The 26,526-nt window shown below is 36.5% G+C and overlaps 1 protein-coding gene across 7 annotated transcripts; it reads right to left on the reverse strand.

The window, feature by feature from the left end:
• Positions 1–819: 819 nt before the first annotated feature.
• Positions 820–10,504, reverse strand: LOC103437211 (oxysterol-binding protein-related protein 2A-like). 7 transcript variants are annotated; one of them, XR_011581961.1, is made up of 13 exons: positions 10,389–10,504; positions 9,579–10,114; positions 8,861–8,938; positions 7,965–8,324; positions 5,157–5,253; positions 3,954–4,399; positions 3,514–3,669; positions 3,166–3,333; positions 2,875–3,015; positions 2,519–2,734; positions 2,291–2,440; positions 1,397–1,587; positions 820–1,239 (listed from the first exon to the last, which is right to left on the reverse strand). XR_011581961.1 is itself a non-coding variant. In XM_070823452.1 (13 exons), exons 2-12 carry the CDS (start codon positions 10,005–10,007, stop codon positions 1,408–1,410), a joined length of 2,379 nt encoding a protein of 792 aa, XP_070679553.1. In that variant the 5' UTR covers positions 10,008–10,114; positions 10,389–10,504; the 3' UTR covers positions 820–1,239; positions 1,397–1,407. The 7 variants fall into 7 exon arrangements, 5 of the variants coding, with proteins under 5 accessions (XP_070679553.1, XP_017188467.3, XP_008373891.3 ...); XM_070823452.1 differs by having other exon boundaries at positions 2,291–2,404; positions 9,585–10,114; XM_017332978.3 differs by having other exon boundaries at positions 2,291–2,404.
• Between the last annotated feature and the right edge of the window lie 16,022 nt (positions 10,505–26,526).

The following is a 26,526-nucleotide window of genomic DNA, read 5'->3' on the forward strand; positions in this document are numbered from 1 at the left end:
ACCCTCTTGATCGCATGGATTAATTTCAAAAATCATTTGTGATAAAAATTCTTACATCTTGTGGGTCCCATTTATGTGCCACATCAACATGTAATAGAATTTTTGACATAATTGTGACAGAAGAATTATATTAATTTGTGACACCTATTTTAGAGACTACATTCACCGATTTTCAATTTACAGAGACCATCTTAATGGTGTGATTCAATATCAGAGATAATTTATGATATAAACCCAATATTTGGATTTAAATGGCAGACTTCCAACCTGCGGTCGAATTAGAAAGGGAGAATGGAGCTGATGATTACTGAGTTATAGAGCATTCACTTGGCCTCCATAATTAGATTTGGACCACATTATGCAAAAACCAGCGGCTAGATTTCAGTCTCAAGCATGGGATGAATCTTGTCCATTGGAATTTAGAGAATTTGGACCTCTAAATTTAATCGTTTATCCGAAAGCCCGGATCACTCTCACTATAATTCAACTACTCCACTGTTCCAACTCGAGTGGCATATAATTATTATGAAAAACTAATATTAGATTCCAAGTCTAAATCATGTTGAAAACCAAAGGGGAACAAGTTGGTGCGTCTGTAGATTAACTTTAAAACGGAAATCATAATTTCAGCTGTTTTATCATATAACTCAAAATTACCGAAAAAACCATAGTTGCATATTTTGATGAGTTAAGGAATTATTACTCCAATTAGATTAAAGTTAGGGGACAATTACCACCATATTCTCAGATATATAAGACTGAGATTGAGTTTATTCGGAATCGAGTTCACCCCGATGATGGTCCTAGCAAGAACACTACTTGTTAATAATGGGCAGCCCAAAGTTATTACATTACGGAATGGTGATAGAATTACATTTTACTTTTTATTCCCAAGAAAATACAATTAAATATGAAAATGCTCAACCAATGGTTGGCACCAATACAAAGAAAACGAAAACCACAACATGTGACAGATGAAGAGAGGGAGGGAGAGGGATTAGACAAGTAAGCTAATATCCCATGACACTGAATGATAACATTACAAGGGTGTATGTATATATATATATAAGACTACGATCTAACCATCAACGTACAGCCGAATGAAAGGGAATTCTTCGCTTAAATGCCCGAATGCTATCAATCTCCTGACCGCTCTTGAACAAATACACCGAATCAGGAAATGCCAAGCTATAACGCTCGCAGTTTCGGCTGTGACCATCTCAAGGCAATTTATGTTTCCTGCATTATAAGAAAATTTACACATAAAAAAGTCTTGACGTTTCTAGTGAACGAGTTTAGTAGAGTTAAATCATATATCTACGGGAATGGAGACGTTTGTGGATATTGCAGTTTTAAGAATGTATCAAACATGGTTTTGTAGACAGTAAGCACCTACATGAATTTTAATCAGGACCCTTCTGTTTGATCATCAAGGCCTTCGTTAAATTCACCAAAAATGTCTGGGCATTCATCCCATTTTCCCTGCTTCCGTGTTTCCCAATAGCCACCAACATAGCGGAAAGGTCCACCTTCACCTTCTCTCTCGAACCACCTGGGTTTCCACCCGGTTTCTTGTAGTTTCCTCGACTGTGCATTGAGAGTTTCAAGGATTATCACCAGCATTAATAGTAATAAAGAAATACTTCAGTTAAATCATATGCCATCTGCTTGTAAACATATTTATTGGAAACTATAATACACTGGAAGTATTCCTAAAGATCTGTATATTTTTTAATGCATTAAATAATTTTCCGTATTTGCTCTTCAAATCTGTAAGGAACTCAATAATATATTGTGAAAGCGTAAGAGGAGTAAATGGGGCAAGAGCAAAGACATCCATTTTTTCTCATGTTGGAACTGGGTGAAGTTGCTGAAGTCGCTTGCAATGCAAACCAATAACAAAACTGACCAAAGAGTCATAACTTATTATATATCAGCAATATAAATTTTCCAACTGTCCAACATAAAAGTTGTTTCATTGACACAGTTGACTCTATTTTGGCAAGTGACTTGGTCTCTAGTATGGATTATTCATCATTTGGTATGATCATAGTATGAATTTTAACTTTGATCGCATTAAGTATAGGACTAATAAATATTCTGATTGGGAAGATCATAGAAAAACCATAATCCATGACCAAGGAAAACAATACGAATATCGGATTACCTTCTACACGTAAAACCTAGAATCAGTGAAAAGAAAATCAGCTGATGAGGCTGGCATGGATGTGTGTGTGTGTGTGTGTGTGTGTGTGTGTGACCAAAAGATACAGAAAGAAGCTAAAATTACCATTCTTTGCCTTTTTTCCAGCCGCTGTTTCTCTGCATTTGCCTTTTCGTACTCTCCATTCTCCAGATGCCGTTGGTCTGGCCTGAGCCTGGAATCAGTGGGTGGGAGCTTCTCCTTAATTCGTGATCAAATACCCAGGATCAGACAAAGCTATAAGAACCAATGAGAGATGCATAAGGGAAAAATGAGTAAGCATATGAAACATTTGATGTATTACATCATGTCTACCTGCAGTCCAGGTGTTAGTTCATTCAGTGTCATTGCGAATGACGTTAAGTTGTATCGTGTGACATCAGGAGGTTTACTACTTTTCCACAACAACGAAGCATCTGAAGGATTTAACTTGCCACTCCCATCACCATTAACATAATGCATGCTTTCATCCCACTTCCCAAATAACGTAGCAACCTTTTGCCCCATGACATCTTCCACAAATCCATGGACCTATGTGGATGTAGAGTGTACAGTTGCAATTAATCCAGCAGCACAATATCAGGCCAGTAAACAGCAATGATAATGATTCAACATTCTCTACTACAACATAGAACCATCGTACTGGACAGAAAAATAAATACGCCACTAACCTGGTGAGGATTTCGGTCAAGAATCGATTGCTCTTTGAACTTCAGTTTGCATGAATGCTGACAATTACCACGTATATGCATTGTACCATGGTGATCACAATACACTTTACCAAGAATTAGATTATATATGCTTGTTGTGACCTATTAGACAACGTAAAGATATTTAAGCACTTGTAGCATACATAAAAAAAACGTAACATAGAAATGCACACCTTGGTGGTTATATTACTCAAGAAAATGATTCTAACGATCTGTCAATTTAGAGTAAAAACACAACATAGTAATGCATACCTTGCTCCACTGGAAAATTTCACCATCATCAAACTGCAAGCTCAGAACTCCAACAGGGTCAAGCTGAATTGATCGCCCCCAAAATTTAGTGCGGATATTGCTGTCAGCCCAGAACTTCCACCCTCTACCTTCACAATGGCAGGCAATGAGTGTTGGATGGTGACTAACCTGTATCAAGTAAAATTTTATTTAAATATTTTGGATTGAGTAGGATATAAATTTAGGAAAAAAGTAAACATTTATATAAAACCACTGTAAGAATATCAAGATAATAAATAGCCTTCCCATGCAAATATCACCCTTATTTTCACTTATCACACCCGTGCTCGTTTATTTTACTTCCCTTACCTTTTCGGAGAAGAAGCGAATTCCTTTATCAGGATAGTCAGCTTCATAAGTTTCCCCTAACAAGGGATTGAATGGCTTGCAGTGCCGCCCTACAGATGATGCATATCCAGAAACCGCAAATGCAGCAACATTTAGAACCCTTTGGAGACTGTTTCCCTAATAAGATAAAGGACCAAAAACGAACAATGTGAGATATTTCAAAAAAGTTATAATCTTGGAGGCACTAAAAAATATTCTAGTGCACATTCCAGGCAAATAAAAACTTGATTTACTATTCTAATGCAAGAAATTGACCGATGGTCTATTCTTCCTGCAATCCTTCTAAGACTTACTAAACATATAAGTATGGGCAGTCATCAATACAGACAATCTCTACCACAAACATGAAATTAGTACTGCAATGTATAATGAGGAAAAAAGCCCACACTCCCCAACCTTACCATTTTCCCATACTCATATGCACGGTCCAAAAGATACGAGTACTCCAAATCCTCACAACACTTCTGAAGAGATGATATTGGCTCATTAAAGTACACAGGAAGGCATACTCGAGTGAGATCCTTTCCCACATTGTCTTTAATCATAGACCAAAGGCTGACCCCTTTCTCCTTCTCAACTGGAGTGGGAAGCTCTTTTCTTCTTTCAACGTGTGGGTATTTATAATCCTGAACTTCCTTCTCAGTTTGTGTCTCCTCACCTTTATTAGATTGACTTTGAGTGTCACTTTGCTTATTACTGTTAGTTACCACTCCTTTCATAGACCCACAACTTATGATGGGTTCAGTGAAATACTCTTGTGTGTCATGAAATGGCATTTCGTCTTCATCTGACACTTCCTCATGCTCTTGTTTCTCAATATCGTCAGATGACTCAGTTGTGCTGCACTCTATAAGGCAAAACAGTATTAACACAATCATGAATGCTAAGAAGTGAAGATAAAAGAATGCTCTGAGATTGCAGAAATTTTGAATAATTAGGCATTCAGAGAGTTCATTAGCAAAAGAAATTCTTTGAGACAAAGCGAGAACAGATAAAGATGTTTTTCCCAAGTCCTAAAAATAACAGCCACCTTGAGCCAAATGAAAACAAGAAGCTCAAACCTAACCATCCAAATTGGTAATCAGTCAACATTAATTACAGAATATAGCTCTATTGGTTCAAATAAAACTATCTGTGTACAGATAGATTATCAATTTACCATAATTTTTACATGCATCAATTAATGAGATCACTTGTAAACAATGTTACATCAGGCACGGCAGGTTCTATTACAAACAGCTAGACTGTGACATGATTTCTGCAAACCGCTCTTTTTGCATGCGCACACACATATACTTATGCACAATGTGTACATCCTCAGCGCAACTCTCATATTGAAAAGAGGTTTGCAAAACTTCTATTAAAGAATGGATCTTCAATGGATTAGCTTAAAACAAAAAGGATTGCGTAGGTCATGTCTAACATGTAGTCACGAGTCAAACTCTAACATCTCATGGAGTGCTTTACTATAGGTCTGAAGAGATCAATTGTATACTCAAGAATAACAACTTTCTTTGTTCATTATACAAGGAAGGTGTATCATATTCAAAAGTAGAAAATGAAAGAATGTATTAAAAAGTGGATAGGTAGCATAAGTTGGTTACCACTATATTTTCCCTGTCCCAAACTAGAAAACTCATGCTTCGTCAATTGGTATTCCCCATCATGAATTCCAGAGGCTTCAGCTTCATAATTGGCTGCCTGCATACGAAAAAGTATCAGGCATAATGATATTGCAAAAGCGGTATGCTTATCTATACTATTTATTAATAGAACACTCATTGTCAACCAAATACGCAGGGATAGATGATTTTAACCCTACACAGATAACTTACTTCAATTTAAGTATGTTATTACCATGGATAAATTTATCCAACAAAAGCAATAAATGAAAATAAAACAAAATATAAAAACCCCACTTTCTCACACTCTCATCAGCTTCTCTACTGAACTCATATCTCTCCTGCAACTGCTAATCACTTCTCTCACATTCTCCTCAAGTTCAACCGCTTTTTGATTCAAACCACCCAAAAATATGTCAATCCAAAAAAGCAATTAAAATTAAAAAAGAAAGGTGAGGATAAATAGATCGTTGGTTCTCTCTTCTCGCTCTCAGAGTCAAAAACTTCCCTCGCGTTCAAATCTGTAAATTTTGCAATTAACTTTGCAGATTCTCAAGCATTTATGTTTATCAACTTAGCTAATTATTTAACTTTATTGCAAGACGGCAATATCAATAAATGGCTACATATGTACTTTAGAGTATGTTTGCATATTTTCATGTACGGACACAATTTTGAACTCCGAATCAATAATTTTCCCTGTGCTACCTTCAATTCTTCTAAAACGAACAACCAGCAATCCTACCTTAGGTCTTTGACATTCCCTTTCAAAACTGAGGTTTTGTATGTTTTTGCTTAAAAGGAACAACCAGCAATCATCTACATACACAATTAGTATTTTTTTTTAGTTCAGTCACTTTTTTAAATTCAATGCTTTACCATTCAATAGGTACATGATTTTTGCTTCATTTTTGTGTTTTTGAATTTTGGAGTTGTTTATACCATATTTAGAGCCTCCGTATTTAGACCTCGTATAAATAATCGGGGGACTTAAATGTAATTATGTGATAAAGGAAGGGGCAAATATGGAATTAGGGGAGGAGCCCTTATTCTATAAAAGGGCCTCCTCACCCTCACAAACCCTAAGCCTCTCCTATCGAGAGCAAAGCTCTCACACTCTCTCCCTCACTTCTCAGAGAAATACAATACAATCAGTGTGGACGTAGCCCAAACCTTGGGGTGAACCACGATACATCTTGTGCTATTTACATTTCTTGTAGATTCACGGTCGGATTTACGTTGTTCCAAGACCTCCGGTTTTGTGCATCAACAGGAGTGTATTTGGATATGGAATAAGTTGAGCGTTTAGTTATATTTTAAGTTATAGACCACAATTTTAAAACGCTTTCAAACTCCAATATGGACCAAAATTGTGTTTCACGACAAAAAATATAATCAAATTTAGTTGCACACACCTCACGTGTGTGCCGGTTGCAAATAACTGAAAGATGAGAGGGTAAGACAATAATGAACCATAACAAACCGTTTTAATACTTTGACATATATCGGACTGGCACACCAAACACCAGAAAGAATAAAACTATATCTATGAATGGAAACATACTGTAATGCTCAACAAATTATTCAAAGGAGAAATGACTACCACAAAACATCCAATGGCTCAAAGGAAGGTATAGAAATGGTAATGATTAAAGGCTATAAGCCCACAGACCACGTTAATTGGGAGCAGTTCATATGAAACATACTCCAGTAAATTTGGAATGAATCTTGCTTGCATGTACTTGAGATTGTTTACGAATTAAAAGTGGTTATAAACTCGGTAAGCATATCCAAGTGTGCTAATTTAATCCTTATAAACGAATATTCCTGGTACTCTAGAGTATCTTATATTAGGAGGTTTGTAACCGTTATGATCCCGCAGTATAGAATACCTTGGAGCATATTAGAAAATCCCACTTATAAATCCACATATTAATGTGAAATATAGTAACCCTCTCCTGCCAGATTGTTGATTAAGACTATACATTCAGACACGATCTGCTTGCAAGAGACCATTACATATATATGCACTCAAAAGATGTGTAATTGATCTTCCAAGACAAGCTTTGCTGCTGATTGGTGGGTCCCACACAGGGTCCAATTCAATCAACAGTTAGCCAACTGATGCTATATTTCTTCCTACCAGCAGTTGGGGACATGGAAATTATCAATTTTTGGACTGCTAGACACAATAAATGAGTGCATCCATGACAAGCACCTGTTCTATGAGAGATATTTGCGAATGAAATTCCACTGACCATAAAAGTAAAGTAAAGTACACTGTTTTAATTAGTTGAGATATAGATGTCACAATATATCAGTAAAAGTAACTACAAAGTTCAAAACTGAACTCAAGATAGTGAGTACAAAGATAATTAATGAATGCAGTCCTAAAACAAAATTCTATCTTCATTTTTGTGCAGTCCTAAAACAAAATTCTATCTTCATTTTTGTGTTTTTGACCAAAATTCTATCTTCATTTAGAAGATCCAGAGTATCCAATACTCCGAAGCACCCTAGAACATACCATACTAAAATATTAGATCAAAGATTTGGATCATTAGTTTCCGGATGGGACAAATTCGAACCAAACTAAGTTCCAACATCCAACCAGGAAGAAGATTTTTCATTACTTCAATTGTAGTTAGAGCTGTTTGAAAGTACGATTTGAAAAGATACATGGCTGACTAAAATTTAATTGTGACAAACATATCCCTTCAAGATATCATGTGGAAGTGCAAGCCTTCAATTAACATTCGAAAAGTGTGACAAATACTAAGTAGTAGTTACCTCGAATTGCCTTAATGTGTCCAGTAAATTTGATCGTTCTTCACATAGAACCTTCAGCTGTCCATGTAATTGAGAGAATTCCGAGAGCATTATCCGCTCGCAATCCTGTACAACACCCTCACCGGTTCCTTCTTCAAGCAGGCGCTTTTTCAGTCCTTCGGTTGATACAGATAAATCAGTTGGTACAAGAGAGAGGTTATCATTCAAGGATCTATGAGGAAAAAGACTCCGAGTTGAGACCAAAGCTTGTAGCCAAGCCGCCCGCTCGCTCTTTGAATTAGTCCTTAAATGAAGGGTCTTCGTAGCAGTAAATATGTAAAACTTCCGATCGTCAGACTTGCTTTCTCTGAAGGATGAGATCTGCAAAACAAATTAGAACAAATCATCTCAGATTACACATAAAATACAAAGTACTACCACTCAGTGTTCAACAAAAATACAAATATATAGTCGCTTTGGAAAACCAACAATAGAAAAAAGCAATTGCCTTGTAAATCAAAAGGAAAATGAAAATCATCAATGCAGAAAACACCTTCAATCTGCAGACAACAACAAAGTGTCGAAAGCGAGATCATTCGCTGTCCTTCCAAAAAACCGACCAGAAATTCTACCCAAAACCGGAAAACCCGCCTCGGTTCTAAGCTATCACTGTACAGAAAAATCATGAGGACAGAATTTAAGCATTTCCACCAATAACACTAAAACCTAGGTTTTGAAAGGGACTAAGAGGATGCTTTAAAAATTAAAACAAATCCACCTAATGGTCTCAAGTCTTCCCACAATGTAATCAAACCCATCGTTCAAACCGCTACTCTAGCATTAAATGATAAAAACTCAACTTGTAAACTAAGCCCACACCAAGTCAAAAGCAAACAAAAATACCCAGAAAAACTCACAGAATCCTTCCCACTTCCATTTTTCAGATCAAACACCGTCCCCACCGTCCGATCACTGCCTTCTTTCCATGCCGTTTCCTTAAAAAAAAAATATTAATATAAAACCCCAAGTCACCTCCAAAAGTAGAGAAAAACCCAAACTTTACTTTTTTCTCCATTTTTGGGTGCTTCAAGTTACACTACGATGGGACGTGAGAAATTAAAATTTGGAGAAAGGGTTAAAAATTTTGCTTGAATCCAACGAATAAAAACCAGGGGTGATATGATCACAGGGTAACACCTAGGCCTGCAACGTACCCTATGACCCCCCCCCCCCATATCCACCTGGTGATGTGACCCACTCACACTAACATCCAGTTAACTGTTATGAAATTGAAATTCACAAAACCCAGGACACGACGAACAATGCGGTGAACCGCCGGTCCACACCCGGTTCCCGCTCAGATATCAGTCAATGCTTCTTGCAGATTCAGAATCGAACCAAATTAAATAAAATTTAAAAAAAATATAATTAATCGGAACGACCTGAGAATTGACAGAATAGAGAAAAGGTAACATTTTTGGTAAATTTTTAAATCAAGTTCCTGTCCATATTAGAGAGCGGCACTGAAATAGCGCCAAAATTGTTTCGGCGTCCGCGGTTGCAGCATTGCTGCTCTGCAACCGACCGCAGAGGAGAAAAAACAACAAGGGCAACGGTGTCGTTTTTGGTACATACATTTACCTTGAGGTGGACGATTCCAACGTTTTTCGGGGGCTTGTTGCTCCGCCTTCCGGTCCCGCTGTCCATCTGGGAAAGTCGGTGAGTGGAGATCTCGCCAATGAGTCGAACGTCGTCGTTTGGGGTCAACAGGCTCAGCGTTTCGGGTCGTCGTATCTTGGCGTAGGAGAGGACGCCGTTGCGGAGGAGGAACCACCTGGATCTCCACCCCTTGCTGTAATTCGTCCACTTGTGGAGGACTCCGGCGACGGTGGCCTCAGATCCCGATGCCCCGATGGCGGCATTTGCGTCAGATCCGACCTGCGCCGCGGCCAGACTCGCTGGAAGGCTCCGGGTCCGCGAGAGAGGCATGTCCGGCGACTGGTCGCCGAGACCCGCGCTCTCGAGCGTGATGCAGCAGAGCGGGTGCATCTCTTTGACCCGCATTTTCGCGAACCCAAACGAAACGACGTCGCGTTGCAAGTAATTCGGAAAAGAGACGATTGGAAGCGATAATCGAGCTAATTCCCCATTTTTACGTGTTGAAGAAGTACCTGCAACGAAAAGAGACTGACTGATAAGAACAATGAATATATTTATACACACATATACATACACATATATAAATAATTATATCTATAGGTGTCGGGTACCATCAATCAAAATCAAAATTAAATATGAGCAGGGAAAATGCAGGCATGCATATGTCGATCATCGTCGTTTTCAAACACTCAAAATTAAATTAGGATTCTGAGACTCAGAGTAGGAGAGAGAGAGCTGTTGTTTCTTTCTCCCTCTAGACTCTATATCTCTGGGTTAGAGACCAACCTGGGGAGACTGGAGAGCTCTGAAACTGAGAGAGCTTCGGGGAGAGAGAGAGTATATGAGGAAGTTGGGGATTATTAAAATCACTTAGACCGATATGTTATTTTAACAAGTGTTTATCGGATTATCCGATAACGATCTAATTAATTATTTTGTTAACTTAAAAATCTTTTAATTTTATATTATTTTGTGTCGGATTAACGGTCGTGTCAGAAATTGTAAGACTTACATCTAGAGAGTTTTTTTTTTTTCTAATATATTTTTTAATTTGTGACTTTAAAAAAATATATATATGTATATTATATGTATTGGTTTGGCTTGGATTGAAGGCAAAGTATTTTACATAGAAAATGTGAGCGAGGGGTTAGTTGTCGACGTTTGGTGGGTATACGTACACGATGAGAGAAGAGAAGTGGGTGTGAGACTGAAGAGAGTCTCTGTGTCTTGGGGGTGCAGGTAGTAATTAAGGGGTAGCAGAATGGTAATTTATTGCATCGGGAAATCAGATTACCATTCTAGCTGGATACGACTTCACCCTTTCTTCATCTGCGCTTAAATATTTGATGGGAAGACGAGAGAGAGGGGAGTTCTTCTCGCGATATGAGGGAATCTACCGGTAAAATCTCACCGTGTACGACAATAAAATTTTAATTAATTTTTTTTTTAAAATACATCTAACAAATTTAATTTATAACAAAAAAAATATATCGGTTAAAAAAAGAGAAAATTTGACTTTGTCATGTCAACTATCTAATTAACATTTCACATTTATCTTTTGACATCTTTATTGAAGATGCTCTTGTATGTTACGTGTGAGTATCTTTCTATATGAAATTATATCTTTGGCAAGAAATATCGTAGAAATTGTGTATCCGTTTTATAAAAATTTATTCTTTAAAGTTAAATTTCAAATTTATTATAATTATATATTATCTTGAGTATTTATGTGAGTCGAACTTAAACTTTTTTTTTATAACTAAGTAGAGACAAAAACAATTAAACCAATGGAAATTTTATTTAAACTCATCTAACCTATTTCTACATCTAACTTATTCTTTGCATCCATTTGATTTTTAACTAAACTATTAATATATCTTTAAACTCATATTTAATACCTAATATACCCCCTTAAACCCAATTCAATATGTGGATTTATTTTTACACCCATTTCTTCAACAATTGCTTCATAAGTTAATATCTAAATAAGCTTGATCCTAAAGATGGGCGTTCAGTGGACCCATCATTCATGTGATTCTGTGGTGATGAGCAGTGAAATTAACTTATCGATCACAAAACATACAACTGATTCTGCCATTTTTGTATCCTGTCTTTTCTGGTAGGCGTATTACATGCACAAAATATCTTCTTTACATGAAACTATGAATATTTTAGAATTCTGTGTGCAATATTTCTGGTTAGGTTGCAGACAACTTTATGGATTGCAAGGAGAACGAAAATATGAAAGTGATTTGATAAGGTAGCGGTTGGCTCATCGATTGACTTTGGTAATCCATTTTCAATAATTTAAGGAGTGCTGCTATATTATATACCGTAGACTTGGGGTGATATATGAGCGGATGAATTTGCTCTTATCGGTACGGTGAGAAAGGAAAACTCGAATTAGAGAGGTGGTTAACAATGCGATCGGAGAGAAAAAAAATTCATAAATTGAGTTATATCTTGGTTGGAGAATTCAAAACTTCAAAATCATAATCCATCAATAAAAAAACTTATTTTTCTCTATGAGAGTTATTAGGGTTTTAGCCAAGATGAACGTAGGATAAACAAAGAGTGATCGTAGGGTTTAATTATAGTGTTCGGGTTTATTAATAAATTTGAGTTTTATTATTAATTTCATTTTGTACTCAATAGTAATTATGCAATAGGGTAAAATAGACAATTAACATTTAAAATTTAAGTTAAATGTAGAAAGAGGTTAAATGGGTTTAAATAAAATTTCCCTTAACCCAATTTACTTTTGGTTAATCTGTTTAAACAGTTTCTTAACATTTTCGGTGGACCAGTTTAGGTGTTTTCCCCCAAATGTCATATTTGTGATTTACAATTCATTTTATATCAAAGCAAAAAAATATTTCATATTAGAATTGTAGGGGGTGCCTTCATTAGATTGTGGAGTGGAAATAGAACCATCCTAATTGTCAACATGGCAGTTTATTAATTACCGTTCAACAAATCTTGTTTGCTAAATTTAGGATTTTATGTAATAATTATTTTTATTTTTAAATTTTAGCTTTTATTTTTGTTCGAGAAAAAGATGGAAATTAATTGAAGAATTTAAGAATTAAAAAAGGATGAAACAAGGTAGTTGGAGGGAAAAATAGACGAGTATACAAATTTTATTTGAACTCATACAACCTATTTCTACTTTCAGCTTAAATTTTAAATAGAAAGTGTCTTTTTACCATATTGCATTATTACCATAAAGTACAAGATGAACTTAACAATAAAACAAAATTGTATCAACAAAACCCAAAACCCATTTATCAAACTCTTACCATAATACAATCTTTCTCCTGCGTTCTATCCGGCTAAAACGCTAAGATGCTCTCATAAAGAAAATGAGCTCTTTTTTACGAATAGATAGTGATTTTGAAATTTTGAATCCTCCAATTAAGATATGTATCGATTTATGCAACTTTTTTTTTAATTATAAGTTAATCAACTTTAACTTCTCCGTAAAGACATTGAACAAAACTACTAGTCATCTTCACTGTCATCACGATAGGAAACAAGTAGTAGCGGAGCCAAGTTAAGGGCTACCGTTGGCTATAGCCCATGTAGTTTTCAGTGAAAAATAAAATTTTACATGTAATTTTTATTGATTTTTGAATGTAGTCCATCATATATTTAGTCTTTAATCCAAGTTCTCTCGGTTTAATTATATAAAAATATATAATACAGTTTACAAACCGTCTCTTTTTCTTACATCCTTTTTCTCACCGCTTCTTGTACATGTACAAGTTTGGATTTGTTTGAATTTTAACATGTATTTGTTTAATAACGAAAATCCTTGGTTCACCTTGTGAAAATTTTCGTAAGCCAGCTAGTACTCTGAATAATACAGTATCAAGTTTCTTTGTTTATAAAGATTTAAATCTTTAAGCTAGCCCACCCGGTGAAAAAGTGAAAAATTCCTAACTCCGCCATTGGAAACAAGACATGTCTGGGCAACAACAATGGACTTACCAATAGCACCATTAACTGACACACCTCGACCCAGGATATCCACTAGGACTTCGAATTGAGCTATGTTGGCCGACACCTGGAAGGTGACGAAGCCATAAAGTGTATTGATGTGGAAGATGTGAATAAATTTAAACCTAAAAGTGCCTAAGAACAAGAGTGCGTGGTAAGCGGGTATTAACCCATTTCACACGTGATGACAGAACATAAGTACATTACAGTAAAATAGGGTGAGAATTATACCATTGATGGTAATCATCTACCCCAAGATTTGCTAATAATCCTCGTCGGTACAAAAACTTTGCTACTAGAACCTAGAAGGGAGAAAAACAAGGGTGAGTGGGCCTAAAAAGGGTAAATTGCCAAAATGGTCCCTGAGATTTGCATAATTCATCACTTTGGTCCCTGAGATTCCAAATCGATAAAAGTGGTCCCTGAGATTGTCCATCATTCATCATTTTGGTCCTTCCGTTAAAAACTCCGTTAAGTGTCCCGGAGCTCTTGGTCAGAAGTTTAGGAAATTTTCAAAGCTTCGTAACTCAATTGTTTCTTAACCAAATTCGACCCAAAATATATCAAAATGAAGATAGGAAAGTTTAGAATAAGATTATACCTATTTCGAAGCCCAATGGTTGCCGGAGATGTGAAGGAAAATTTTTGTCCTAGCTAAGAACATGTGAGAATATTTGAACACATATGCAAACTATTAACACATTAAAGTAGGCATGCATTCAAAACAATTCTAAAACCCATGACTTTCAAAGCCTAGTGAATGGTGAACCAAAAGACTCTTTAACAACATTAAAGAGAAGGAAGGTTTTAGAGATTCATTACCCTTAAAGCTCATCCTTGTTTACACAAGGGATTCACCCAAGTGGAGGGCCTTCAAGTCACCTCCTAGCTCCTTGGATCTTCCTTGTGATTTCCTTCCTTTTGATGCTCCTTTGCTCCTTAAGGATGTGAGGAAAGGATCTCCAAAAAACACCAAAGGTTTGGTGTCTCTAAGTCTCCACACCAAGGATGAGGTGTGAAGATGAAATGGATGACTTAGAGAAGAAAAGATTGCTAGCTATTTCTTCCCTATGTGGCCGGCCTCCTTGTAGAGAAAAAGAGAGAAAATGTTTCACCTCTTTGCCTCAAGGAAACCCTAATGAGGTAAAAGCTATAAAGATGTTTTTATATCTCTTTTCTTAGGTGAGTGGCAAACTTGCAATTAAGCAAAACTTCCCACTACCCATGCTATGGCCGGCCATCTTAAGTGATTGGGCTATTTGCCCATATTTGTTTTAGTTGTCATACAACTTAAACATAATGAGCCTAGTGGACCAAACCCTTTTGGACCCCGAAGCCCAAAACTAACTTAAAAGCCCAATACGAACCTTTCGTAAAATTAATTAACTAATTAATTAATCTTGACCATTCTCAATTAAACCATTTAATTGCTTATCCATCTCATTTATATTTCTTCACTTTCATCCTTACTCGGTGTACGATCCATTAGGTTCCAATTAGCGAGGCAGTGCGCGATTGTTACTCTTAACGATCGATTGTGAATTGAAACAACATTTCAATTCTCCCTTTGTTGAAGATTAGTGTTTGCTAATCTTCAGGGCTTCCACAAACCATAAGTGACACCTAGCAGTATGTCATGGCTACCCAAGCTAAGTAGAATTGGTTGGAGAACCTATCCAGTTACAATCACAATGCAATACGGTCATTCTCTAATACAATACTCTTAATCACATTGTTTGAGTGATAGTTTGTTTCATGTCTACTATCCAATGTAATACTTCTCTATATGATTCAATTGAATATGATTTGGAACATACTTCCTAAGTCATATTCGTATGCTTTGGCCAAAGACTCCCGAATCATATCTTAGAGTATTCTCCTTCCACCATGGAAGGTTAGAGATCCCTTGTTGTGCATTCATATGCCTACATGACTAGATAGCTTGACCCAACAATGTCGTGGACACTCTCGATGGAATGCCTTTGACATGATCAAAGATCAAGGACCTAACCATTAGACATCTATGATGCCTCAGGTCAAAGGACTACTTTGCAACTTACGAGTTCTTACATGACATGTATGTTCGAACTCTCTTTTGATCGTTGTTTAGTGTACTTGATTAGTCTTTCAAGCACCTATGTGTTTGTCTTAGTGTCCAACACTAAATGACTTGAGACTAGTCATACTCACGCTTGAGTTGACATAACACATACTAACCTTAGCGGATTGTCAATGCCCAATTGGCAATCCTATGGCTAGGAACGTTTTAGGAATGAACATAAGAGAAATGTCTCGTTAATTTAACTTACTTAAATCACTTCTCTCTTAGATCAAATACATTCCTTGGATTCCCTTATTGCTTAAACACATGATACAATAAATAGTGATTAACAATAAGCTTTGCCCTTCATTAAACATATAATAGTTTAATACATTAAGTATTCCAAAAGCTATTACATCAAATGAGTGGCTTTGTGGGCATACTTCCAACAAGATGGCCGGAAAATAACCTCAAAGTTGACTAGTCCAAGCGAAAACTAGAAAACTCGCCGGAAACTGGGTAAACTTTAAACGTTCATAACTTCTTCAATACTCAACGAAATCAAGTGATTCAAAAAATGAAAATCATACTTCTCAACGAGACAAAGAGAATGGTACATTTTTTACTGCTAGATTACCGTGGTTTGGCTAGAAAACGGCTAACTCGAGACCAAGATAGCCACTTTTGAGCCGTTTTTCGACCAACCCACAACAAGTTAGCCTTCGAAAAAGGTACCATTCTCTTCATCTCATCAAGAAGTATGATTTTTGTTTTTGAATCACTTAATTTCGTTGAGTATTGAAGAAGTTATGGACGTTTAAAGTTTACCCAGTTTCCGGCGAGTTTTCAAGTTTTCACTCGGACCAGTCAACTTTGAGGCTATTTTCCGGCCATCTTTGGTAACCATTGGGCGAAATAGGTATAATCTTATTCAACACTTTCCTATATTCATTTTGATATATTATGGGTTGAATTTGGTTAATAAATGATTGAGTTACGAAGCTTTGAAAATTGTCCAAACTTCCGGCCAAGAGCTCCAGGACACTTAACAACTTTTTTAACGGAAGAATCAAAATGATGGATGGTGGGCAATCTCAGGTACCACTTTTATCGATTTAGAATCTCATGGACCAAAGTGATGAGTTAAGCAAATCTCAGGGACCATTTTGGCAATTTAGCCGCCTGAAAATAAAGTTTTAATAAAAACCTTTTGAAAACGTTATAACCTCTTACCGTAAAACTTGTATAGTTTATAGAAAATAATAATACTAAGTAATTACGAAAATGAATGCACAAGTGCAGTGAAAACAAAAGCATGCCATGCTATAGTATCTCATCAATAATAAATGTAAGTCAGGTGTGAAATCTGTCTAAACTAGCATGCCAGTTGGAGTCACCTAATGTGACCTATACGACTGGACCTATAACTCATCAATCTATGCTAGCACACGAGTCAGAGTCACCTAGTGTGACCTGTACGACAGGCTGGGTATAAATATGTACGCTCTAGTGCTACGATCACGTGATGGCTAGCGATAAATCGCGGGTCACCTATGAGTTGGAACTGCCTAATGTAGTTTGTACGACATGCTAGCACCTACTTAGATCCTAGTTGAGCGTGCAATGCGGAAGGTGAACATCACGTGAAGGACTGTGCCCTAGCCCGGAGCGGGAGCACTAACACCGGGGAGCAGCAATGATGAGCTCTAAATGAATATATGCATGCTCATATAATTCAACCATTTCAATCACATAATAACTCACCTAAACTTACCTGCGCCTCCGTAGGATCATTTGGCATAACCACAAATCTCATCACAATGCAATATTTAAATATAACACATTTAAATCATGGCATGCTATGCATAATCAATTTAAAACATTTCTGGAAAACCATAAGGTGTGTGTGTGTGTGTCACGAACGATCGGCGCCTAGAACAATTATCAAATCACATCTTAGAATTCTTATCAATAGAACACGTAACTTACATATCCTATTTGGGAAGATTCGTACGTTGGATTCCCAATCCGTAAGTTTCTAATATCCTCAAATATTACGAACTATAACGTATCAAAGTTTAGTGATGATTCAACGGTTGGATCGTCAAATGCTATAATAATCAAGTGGCGAACCTTAATGGAACTAGGTTCAAACGTCAAAAATTCATCAACCAGACTTCACATAAAAAATTGGAGAATCAAATTTAGCCTAGGAAGGTTAGGGTATGCCTCGGCCCGTGCACCGTCGTACATGGCGGTCGGCCTTCCAGACTTGTCGGAAAAATCAACTATTTCTAAAAATTTGCAAACTTCACAGAAATGAAGATCTCAACAAGTATAACAAGTGTTATACTTGTGGCCAAGTCCAATTTGGTCAGGAAAAGCTTCAAATCGCCACGAATCCGCCGGAACCCTAGAATTTGGGTGTTCTTGATTTGTCCTCAAATCAACTCCGATGCTCAAACCAATGATTGGGCATTGTTCCTGAGCTCAAGGGAGGGCTATTGGTGGTGACAGTTGAAAGAAATCATTGCAGAAATGGCGGATTCGTCGTCGTGCACCCCTCGGAGCCGACGTGGGTGTTCTTGTGAAATTAGGGTAAAAAACCCATCAATTATGGGTGGAAATTGAAGAAGAAGGGCCAGTGAGAAGTTCCCAGGTGGTGAATGGCTACAATTTGGCAAAAAAATCGACTGAAAATAGTCGAAATGGTTGCAGAACTGGTCGGGTAGGTGGGGAGGAACCAGGTCAAGGGTGATCCGGTGCTCCCTCACTCTCTCCTTTTTCTTCCTTTCTTCTCTTTCCCATTGATCACTCACCCTCTCCCCTCTCTCCATTCGTCCTCACCTATCCCTCATTTCTCTCTTTTATTTTCCATCTCCACCGACAATCTCTCATTCCATTCAATCTCAGCCACACACGTGGCTTTCCAGATTTAGCTTCAAAAATTTGGAGCCTTCCTAAAAATAATTAATTGATCATTTTGTCCTCAACTTCGTTCGTTAATAACTCATTCGTTATAACTCTAAATTGCATTCTGTTTGCGCCCACGCATTCGTAGCGATAAGTACTACGAGGATACGCCTAGAAAATGAGTCTTACATGACATGACATGGCAGTAAACGAAATTCAACCTCCTCATCTTGAAGGGCAATTTCATCATTTCACTCTTCTAAAATTAATAAAATCGTAAAAGTAGAGATGGGTTATCACATTAACCATCTTCCTTGCCTTTAAAGTTTTTCTGTATCTACATGTGGGGTTTTCATTGTGTTTGTAGGTTCTTCACTACCTCCTTGGTCGGTCGGTTTTAGGTTTCTTTGCTTGTGGCTGCACTTTAATAACCATAACTAATTGACGAAGAGGAGCAATTTAATAACCATACCTAATTGACAAGGAGGTGGATTCTTCTTATCAACTAATTTCTGTCCTTGGATTATAGGAACCAAAGGTGCTTCCTTAAGCTCTTGCACAATATTGCTAGACTTCGCCATCACTGCAGCCTAGAAACTCAGAGAAAAAGCCAAATTCAATAAGTTTATAGCATGGTTGTAAAGATAAATTTATATATTGAATTGGGTTTGTGAGGGTAGTTTAGGTAATAAATTTGGGTTCAAAAAGATATTGATAGTTTAATTAAAAATAATATAAATGTAGTGAGTAAGCTGGGTGTAGAGAACGGTTATATGAGTTCAAATAAAATTTCTCTTCTACAAATATGGTAAGAATAGTATGTTCCTTTCATATTTCTTGCAGGATCCTTATTCTTCTTCATTTCTTTTCTATTTCCTCTATCTATGCTATGGTGTGAAAAATGTTAACTGAAAACAAAATAGTTTCCAAATAAGCAATAATGTAACAATATTTAATATGAATCTCATTATGTATGAGTAATTAATAATTACACTTCCACTTCATCATTTAATGAACAAGTTTGATAAACAGAAAGTTTATGCACACATAGATGAAAGTGGTGAATTCTTCTAATCGTTAGGGCTTTCTTCTTTATCCCAATGTATTCGAGTTCAAAAACTTCCTCTCCTTCCAATTAATATAAATTAGTGTATGATATTCTTGGAAATATGCCCTGAAAGTCAATATTTGGAAGAAACCTTTCAGGACAATAAATGGATGTATAGATGACTCTTATACATCAAATGGCAAAGATACTATTTATGACTATCTCTATAAACGATATATGTCCTAAATAATGAATCCATGGACAATGGATCGATGGAAGAAGTAATCTAATGATGTTAGACTACAGAGACCTTCTTCACATAACCATCATGTCCAAAAAGGGTTCCTGGTCATATAATTGTCAGAGGGACACTGACAATACAAAGACCAGTACATACTATATCCCCTTCAATAGGAAGGATGGAAAGTCTCATCCCATTCGTGTAGTGACACTAAGACAGGTATGTAGGTGCTCATTAAGGGAAGGAGTTCACTGAACACAATCGAACGAGAGTACTTGCATGGAGGTCTACTCACATGTCAAGCAAGTAACTCTAATGGTTGGAATAATGTAAGTAGTCCTTTGACCTGAGGTATCGTAGTTGTCTTGTGGTTAGGTCCTTGATCTTTGATTATGTCAAAGTCACTCCATTCGCGGCTGTCCACGGCATAGTTGGGGTTAAGCCACTTAGCCATGGAGGCAAGTAAATGCGCAACAATGGATCTCTAATCCTCGTTATTAGAGGAAGAATACTCTAAGATATGATTCGGGAATCTTCGGCCGAAGTATCGAGCATAATAAAGGAAAGCGTTCCTATACGACTCAATTGAATCATATAACATGGAATAATCACATTAGGGGTTTGACATAATATATCCATACTCTAATAATGTGATTGAGAGTATTGTATTCGAGAAGGATCGAATTACATTGTAATTCCAACTTAATAGGTTCTCCAAACAAATTCTACATTAGCTTGGGTAGCCATGATATATGGTTAGATGTCACTCATGGCTTGTGAGTTCTTTTAGATGATTAAGTGTAGTCGTGAAAGAAGAAGGTGAATTAAAAGTAAGTTTTAATTCACTAAGTGATTGGATTAAATATAATCAATTGGATTGGAGCCAATCGCCTCACTGCCTTGCTAATTAGAACCTAAAATGATTGTACACCGATACACTCTTGTAGTGAGTAACTAATGGACGATGGAAATAATTAATTGGATTAATTAAGTGTTGTGATTAATTAGAAAGTTTAAAGAAATCATAAAAGCGATAAAAGATCGTTTTGGGCTTAAAGAAAAGTTCGGGTTAATATGGGCCCATTAAGCCCAAACCCATTGGGCTTTTATTTAAGCATATGATGACTTAAAATAATAAAAGCCCAAAGCCCAAACAACACTAAAGGGGGCCGGCCAAATAAAGGGAAAGGGAGAGAGAGAGGAAGTCAAGTTGTTGACTTGTTTCTTTGTATTATAAAAGGAACTTTATAGTGAAAAATTAATTAGGGTTTTGTGTGTTGTTTTTCAGAAAAGGAAGAAAACATCTCTCTCTCTAAAACCACACAAGGCCGGCCACCATAAGGGAGATTTAGCTAATCATCTTCTCTCCCTTTTGGTTATTCCTCCATCTATCTCACTACACTAGTGGGTGTGGATCTTTAGAGGTCTTCTACTTTGGAGACTGAAGGAGAACTAAGGAGCACTCATTCTAACAAAGTGGAGGAGGCAAGGAGGGAGGCTAGGCTCAAGGAGTTCAAGGAACAAAGGGCTTGGAGGTGGTCCATCCTTGGTCTAAAGTCTAGATCAAGAGGTATAAAACTAAACCTACACTTTGTTCCTCACTAAAATGTTTTGATGCATCTTATATAAACCTATGCATCTTGAAGGGGATTTGCATGACTATAACTTTGATATTATGTGATAACATGCTTCCGTTGCTTTCGTATATAAATTTTGAATTGTATATGCATGCTAGTCACTAAAAATCCCACATAAATCTCATATTTTCCCTTCAGATATCACTTGCAATAATTAAAAGAAATTGTAGGAAAGATATAGAACTCCTTTGGAAGTGCTTTTAAAATGACTGAAAGCACTTTTAGTGAAACTGATTAAAGTGTTTTTTCGAAAAAGCATCAAATATGTGCTTCATACAGAAAGCACTTAAAGTGCTTTTGTATGCTCCACTTGAATTTTTACTAAGGATTGGTTTCAAAAATATTTTCACCAAATGAGATTTTAGTCATTTAAAAAACACTTCCAAATGAGCTCATAGGCCATCGCAAAAAGGATTTGTTGGAGATGAATTGCAGTATTCCATGATACTTTATAAAATAAATTATGGTTGTTGTTAGCCTATTACTAATGGAGAAGGATTCTCTCTTCTTCTTCGTTTTTCCTCCCCTTCCCTCCCCTCATATTTGAAAGATCATGATCAAGCCAAGTCAACATCTTATATTAATTTTTTATAAAAAGAGAAAGACAAAATAGAGAATGTGAGAGGAGATGATGGAAGGAGATGGAAAAATGAGGGGAGAGAATCCTAGTCCATTACTAATTGGTTTGCTTGGGTAGTTACATAGGAACCATCACACCATCAAATCAAACTGACTGCAAATTAAGTTGTATCTAACTAATTAATCAAGTTTAATCAATATGCCGTCGCTTTTACTTATGATAAAGGTAGCAAAACTAGGTTTCCGAAGAACATAGGGATAATCACTTCCACTTGACCCAAAAGCCAAGAGAGAATAATATTAAATCATTTTACCAAATTACTTTAGACTTCCCCTGACCCAAAAGTCTCATCATTTCCCTGTACACTTGTTCTAATCATAAATGTTTATTTTCTTTGTCATTTTCTAAAATATCATTTTTTTTATAAATTTACATCGGTTTGAAAATTCTTTAGCCATCTACATGTGTCGAGCCAATCGACAATTATAGTAAAATTATCAATTTGTTTATTGGGTAAATTACACTCATCTTATGAGATTTCTCGTGTTTTCACAAAAACTCTCACGTTTGAAATATTACACTAACACGCTTTAAAGTTTTAATTCACTTTTACAAAACCCTTTTAAGATTCATCAATTTAAAAAGAAAACAAATAAATTATGTTTGTCTATTTTCTTTGTCATCTTCTGAAAGATCAACTCTATTAAACTTATATTAGTTTGGAGATTATTTAGCTATTTACATGTGTTGAACTGTCAAACTAATCGACAATTATAGTAAAATCGTTAATTTGTTTAGTTCATATATGGAAGATCATACTGATTTAGTATCAAAATCGTTATCCAAAAGGGTAGAATTGAAGACCTCTTATTTACATAATAAAAAAATATCATTATATCGCAATACTAAGTGAGGATATACTAATATGATATATCTTGTGGAAGATCAGTCTAATGAATTATGCATATCTGATTTGGGTGTTTGATATTTGGCTGCTGAGATAACAAAAAGAAAAAAGAAAAAAGAAAAAAGAAAGAAGATATTTTGGCTGCTAATGCAAATGTAACAATACGATTATATATTTAAATCAGTCTAATCTTTTAGAAAAACGACCATGCATATTTGATTTGTTAATTGTTACAAGATCTATTATTGAAGGTATGCTGATTTGTTTGTTGTTCTCTTTTTGTTTTTTTTTTTGGTTTTTTTTTTTGTTTGGGCGAGTGGGGGGTGGGGGTGGGGGGTTGGGTTGTGGGGCCTCTATCCGGAATGGTAAGTTGTCAAATTTTATTTCATAATTTTATCATTTTTCTAATCGAGGTAGGATTTATATGCGTTTGCAAGCTTTACTTTTATAAGTATAGCATTACTTGTTTTAGAATACCTCTATCAAGTTAGTTGCTTATATTAGAGATAATGGCTGAAGTTGCGCTGCCAGTCTCGAACCCAGGCCACTGGATTGTGAAAGTAGCACAAAACCAACATGCTACACGAGACTGGCTTCCCCTTTCCCATATTTTCCATGAATTCATTACTATATTTATTTTAAAATCCATAGATGTTTTAAATAAAATAAAATTTCATAAGAACTGTGAAAAGCTTATATAGAACAGACATGGCAAACGTTGTTGTGAGAGAAATTTACTCAGGAAAAATCACACGGGAAATTTTTGAAAGCATGAACAAGCAGCCACACATCTCATAAGAAATATCACAACTCCATGGTTAACCAACCCATAAAAAATACAATATACAATTCCTAGCTCCAGAGGGCTCATATCCAGCGACAGGAAATATAACACTCAAGAGGAGTAAATCTTGCAAGTTGGAGAACTACCATAAAGGTACCAAGCAAAACCGCACAACCCTCTATATATTTTGTAATTGATGGCAAAAAGGCTTTGCTACAAGTTATCTCTAACAAACGTCAAGTTTCCTTTTTATAGGTTATTCCCAAACACCCAAAACACACCAAAACACACACACGCAAGACTATATTTGACAAAACAAAAGAGCAACCAAAACCGAGACGTATTGAACTCCCAAACCAAAACCAAAGATCGACGGCGGAAATTCTCTCTAGCAGCTAGGGTTTCTGGTATGGTACAAGTTTGAATACTGATTCAAGTTAATATCAGAGTGAAAGCAAATCAAATCAGAAGCACTCAACCCTAAAAATAATGGTGTCTTCTCTATGTGAGACCAAAACCATCTATGTTCTCTCTTCACCCATGTGTCCGTATTAAGGGCGTCTTAATGCCCCATTTGTCCTAATCACAAGTCGCTTCACACATTCATCGTCTCTTCAAACAAACAAAACTCCTTCTAAACTACATCACAAGGAAGGGGATTGTTCAAAGTACATTTATAATATTTGTTTTTTCTAATTTCTTGGTGCTTTTGTAGGGTTTTTGGAGCTGATTGACATGGAAAAAATGCTTTGTTTTCCACGATCTAACATATTACAAATGTTATTATAATTATTGGTCTAAATAATTTTGGAAACTCATGGGAGTTGTTGAGGGCGATGGGTGTGGGGATCCACATGGTCTTGTGTTAAAAGGAGAGGAGAGCGCCTTAAGACAAGGTTAATTAGTTTGTGAATCGTAGTGTCTATGTCACCAAATCTCACATACATCAGTAATAGGGTATGTATAACATGACCTTCGGTTCTCAAAGTAAAAACAAGAACTAAATACTAAAAACAAAATTTTTGCCAAATGAAGAAAGTTGAGGTTCCATCATAAAACTAATTGACAATATGGAGAGTGACCCAACTACTTATAAGCGCATGCAAGGTCTATCATCTCATCAATGTGGCATTCATTCTCAACACGCATTTTCATGTGTGGCGAATTTTCAAACCTAACATGCGAACAACACAACTCGAGTGATGTGAAACACGTGTGGCCATTGGGCTTCACACGTGAGACAACTTGCTCTGATACCATGATGAGAGTTGAGGTTCCACCGTGAAACCAATTGGCAATATGGGAAGTAGCTATAAGCGCATGCAAGATCCATCATTTCATCAATGTGAGATTCATTTTCAACATCAAATGATTCCAAAAAAATTTAAGTGCTTAAATGTCATGTTACACGTATACGTATATGTCATATGGTTAGACCTTCAATTTTGATCAAACAATTAGATGAGACAATTTGTTTTATACAATGATATCGGGAGTGAGGATTGAACTTGACTCACAATGAGGCAATAAGAATTTGGAATCAAACTCAGCATTACTGAAAAGTAAACTTAAAACCTTTTATTCATTAATAAAGAAGAATATTGTTAAACAACTAGTGTTTTAAAGGGAAAGAGATTCTCTTCGGATTTCTTCTTTTAAAGTTACGGATCAAGTGATCCGGGGCTTTGAAATTTGATCCAATAACTAAAAATAGAGAAGTTAGTAAAGACTTTTAAAAGTTATAATAATTTTTGGCCATTGGATCAAATTTCAAGGACTCAGATCACTTGATCCATAAGCTTTGAAGGAAGAGATTTCTAGACGATCTCTTTCCGTCTTAGAGAAGATATTTTAAGTTCACCTAATAATGTTGTGAATACTATTAGATCGAAAAATTCCTTCTGCATTAGCATTAAAGGATTTAATTAGGCCAACTCTCTTTTCTTTTGTTTTCATCTGGGTTACGTGAGACCATAATTTTTCAAGGTTGAAGTAAGATGAATCAGAACTCGAATCCGGTCAAAGACTCAACGAACTTATCGAGTTGCACAGACGGTTCAACGATGCAACCATTATCATATTCTGGATAAGTATTGACCATTCTTCCAAATAAGTATTGACCATTCTTGTTCCACAAGATACGGAAACATGATTCAATATGGATCCAACCAAGTTTCTCACATTCTTGGAGATTTCTACAATATGGGGATTTGGCGTGCACCGTAAGTAATCACACTCTTAAGAGAATGCAATATTTACTCATAGTTTAATACAAACTCAATATCCTAAAAGGATCCTTTCTCAACTAGCATAAATTCACCCTTTCTGGTAATGCCATTATCGTCATGGTATTAAATATCGATAATATCGGCGATATTTCGCCGATATTATCGTTTTTCTGAGGTACCGATATTTTCCCACATATCCGTATCATTATCGTCAAAATATCGCGATATTATCGATATTATCGATAATATCGCGATATTTTCGATATTATCGAAAAAATCGTCGTGGATCCGTCGTCGTCGTCCCCCAGCTGCCCAGATCTCTCTGCAATCCATGCTCAAACCCAAGATCTGCGCCTCAACGACGCCGATTCCCCTGTCGTTGCCGATTCCCCTGCCGTTGTCGAAGTCACAACTCGTGGTCTGTCCCCACGGCGAAGCAGGCGTGGTCTTGGGTTGAAGCAGACGTGGAACAGAGACGGAGGCGAGCGCGGCGCCGGCGGGGCAGGCTCCGTGGGGAGGAGGAGAATGGGTGCCGATGTTCGCTTC

Source organism: Malus domestica, chromosome 06, assembly GCF_042453785.1.
Source record: "Malus domestica chromosome 06, GDT2T_hap1".
In the NCBI taxonomy this organism is placed as follows: Eukaryota; Viridiplantae; Streptophyta; class Magnoliopsida; order Rosales; family Rosaceae; genus Malus; species Malus domestica.

Bases quoted from the DNA above. Each gene is read 5' to 3' on its own strand.
- LOC103437211 (XM_017332978.3), bottom strand. From the start codon at position 10,007: ATGCGGGTCAAAGAGATGCACCCGCTCTGCTGCATCACGCTCGAGAGC. The intron at 8,939-9,578 runs GTATGTACCAAA...TTTTTTTTTAAG, and splicing joins TCGTCCACCTCAAGGTAAAT to GAAACGGCATGGAAAGAAGG. The intron at 2,735-2,874 runs GTTAGTGGCGTA...ACATCCACATAG, and splicing joins TTGACCGAAATCCTCACCAG to GTCCATGGATTTGTGGAAGA.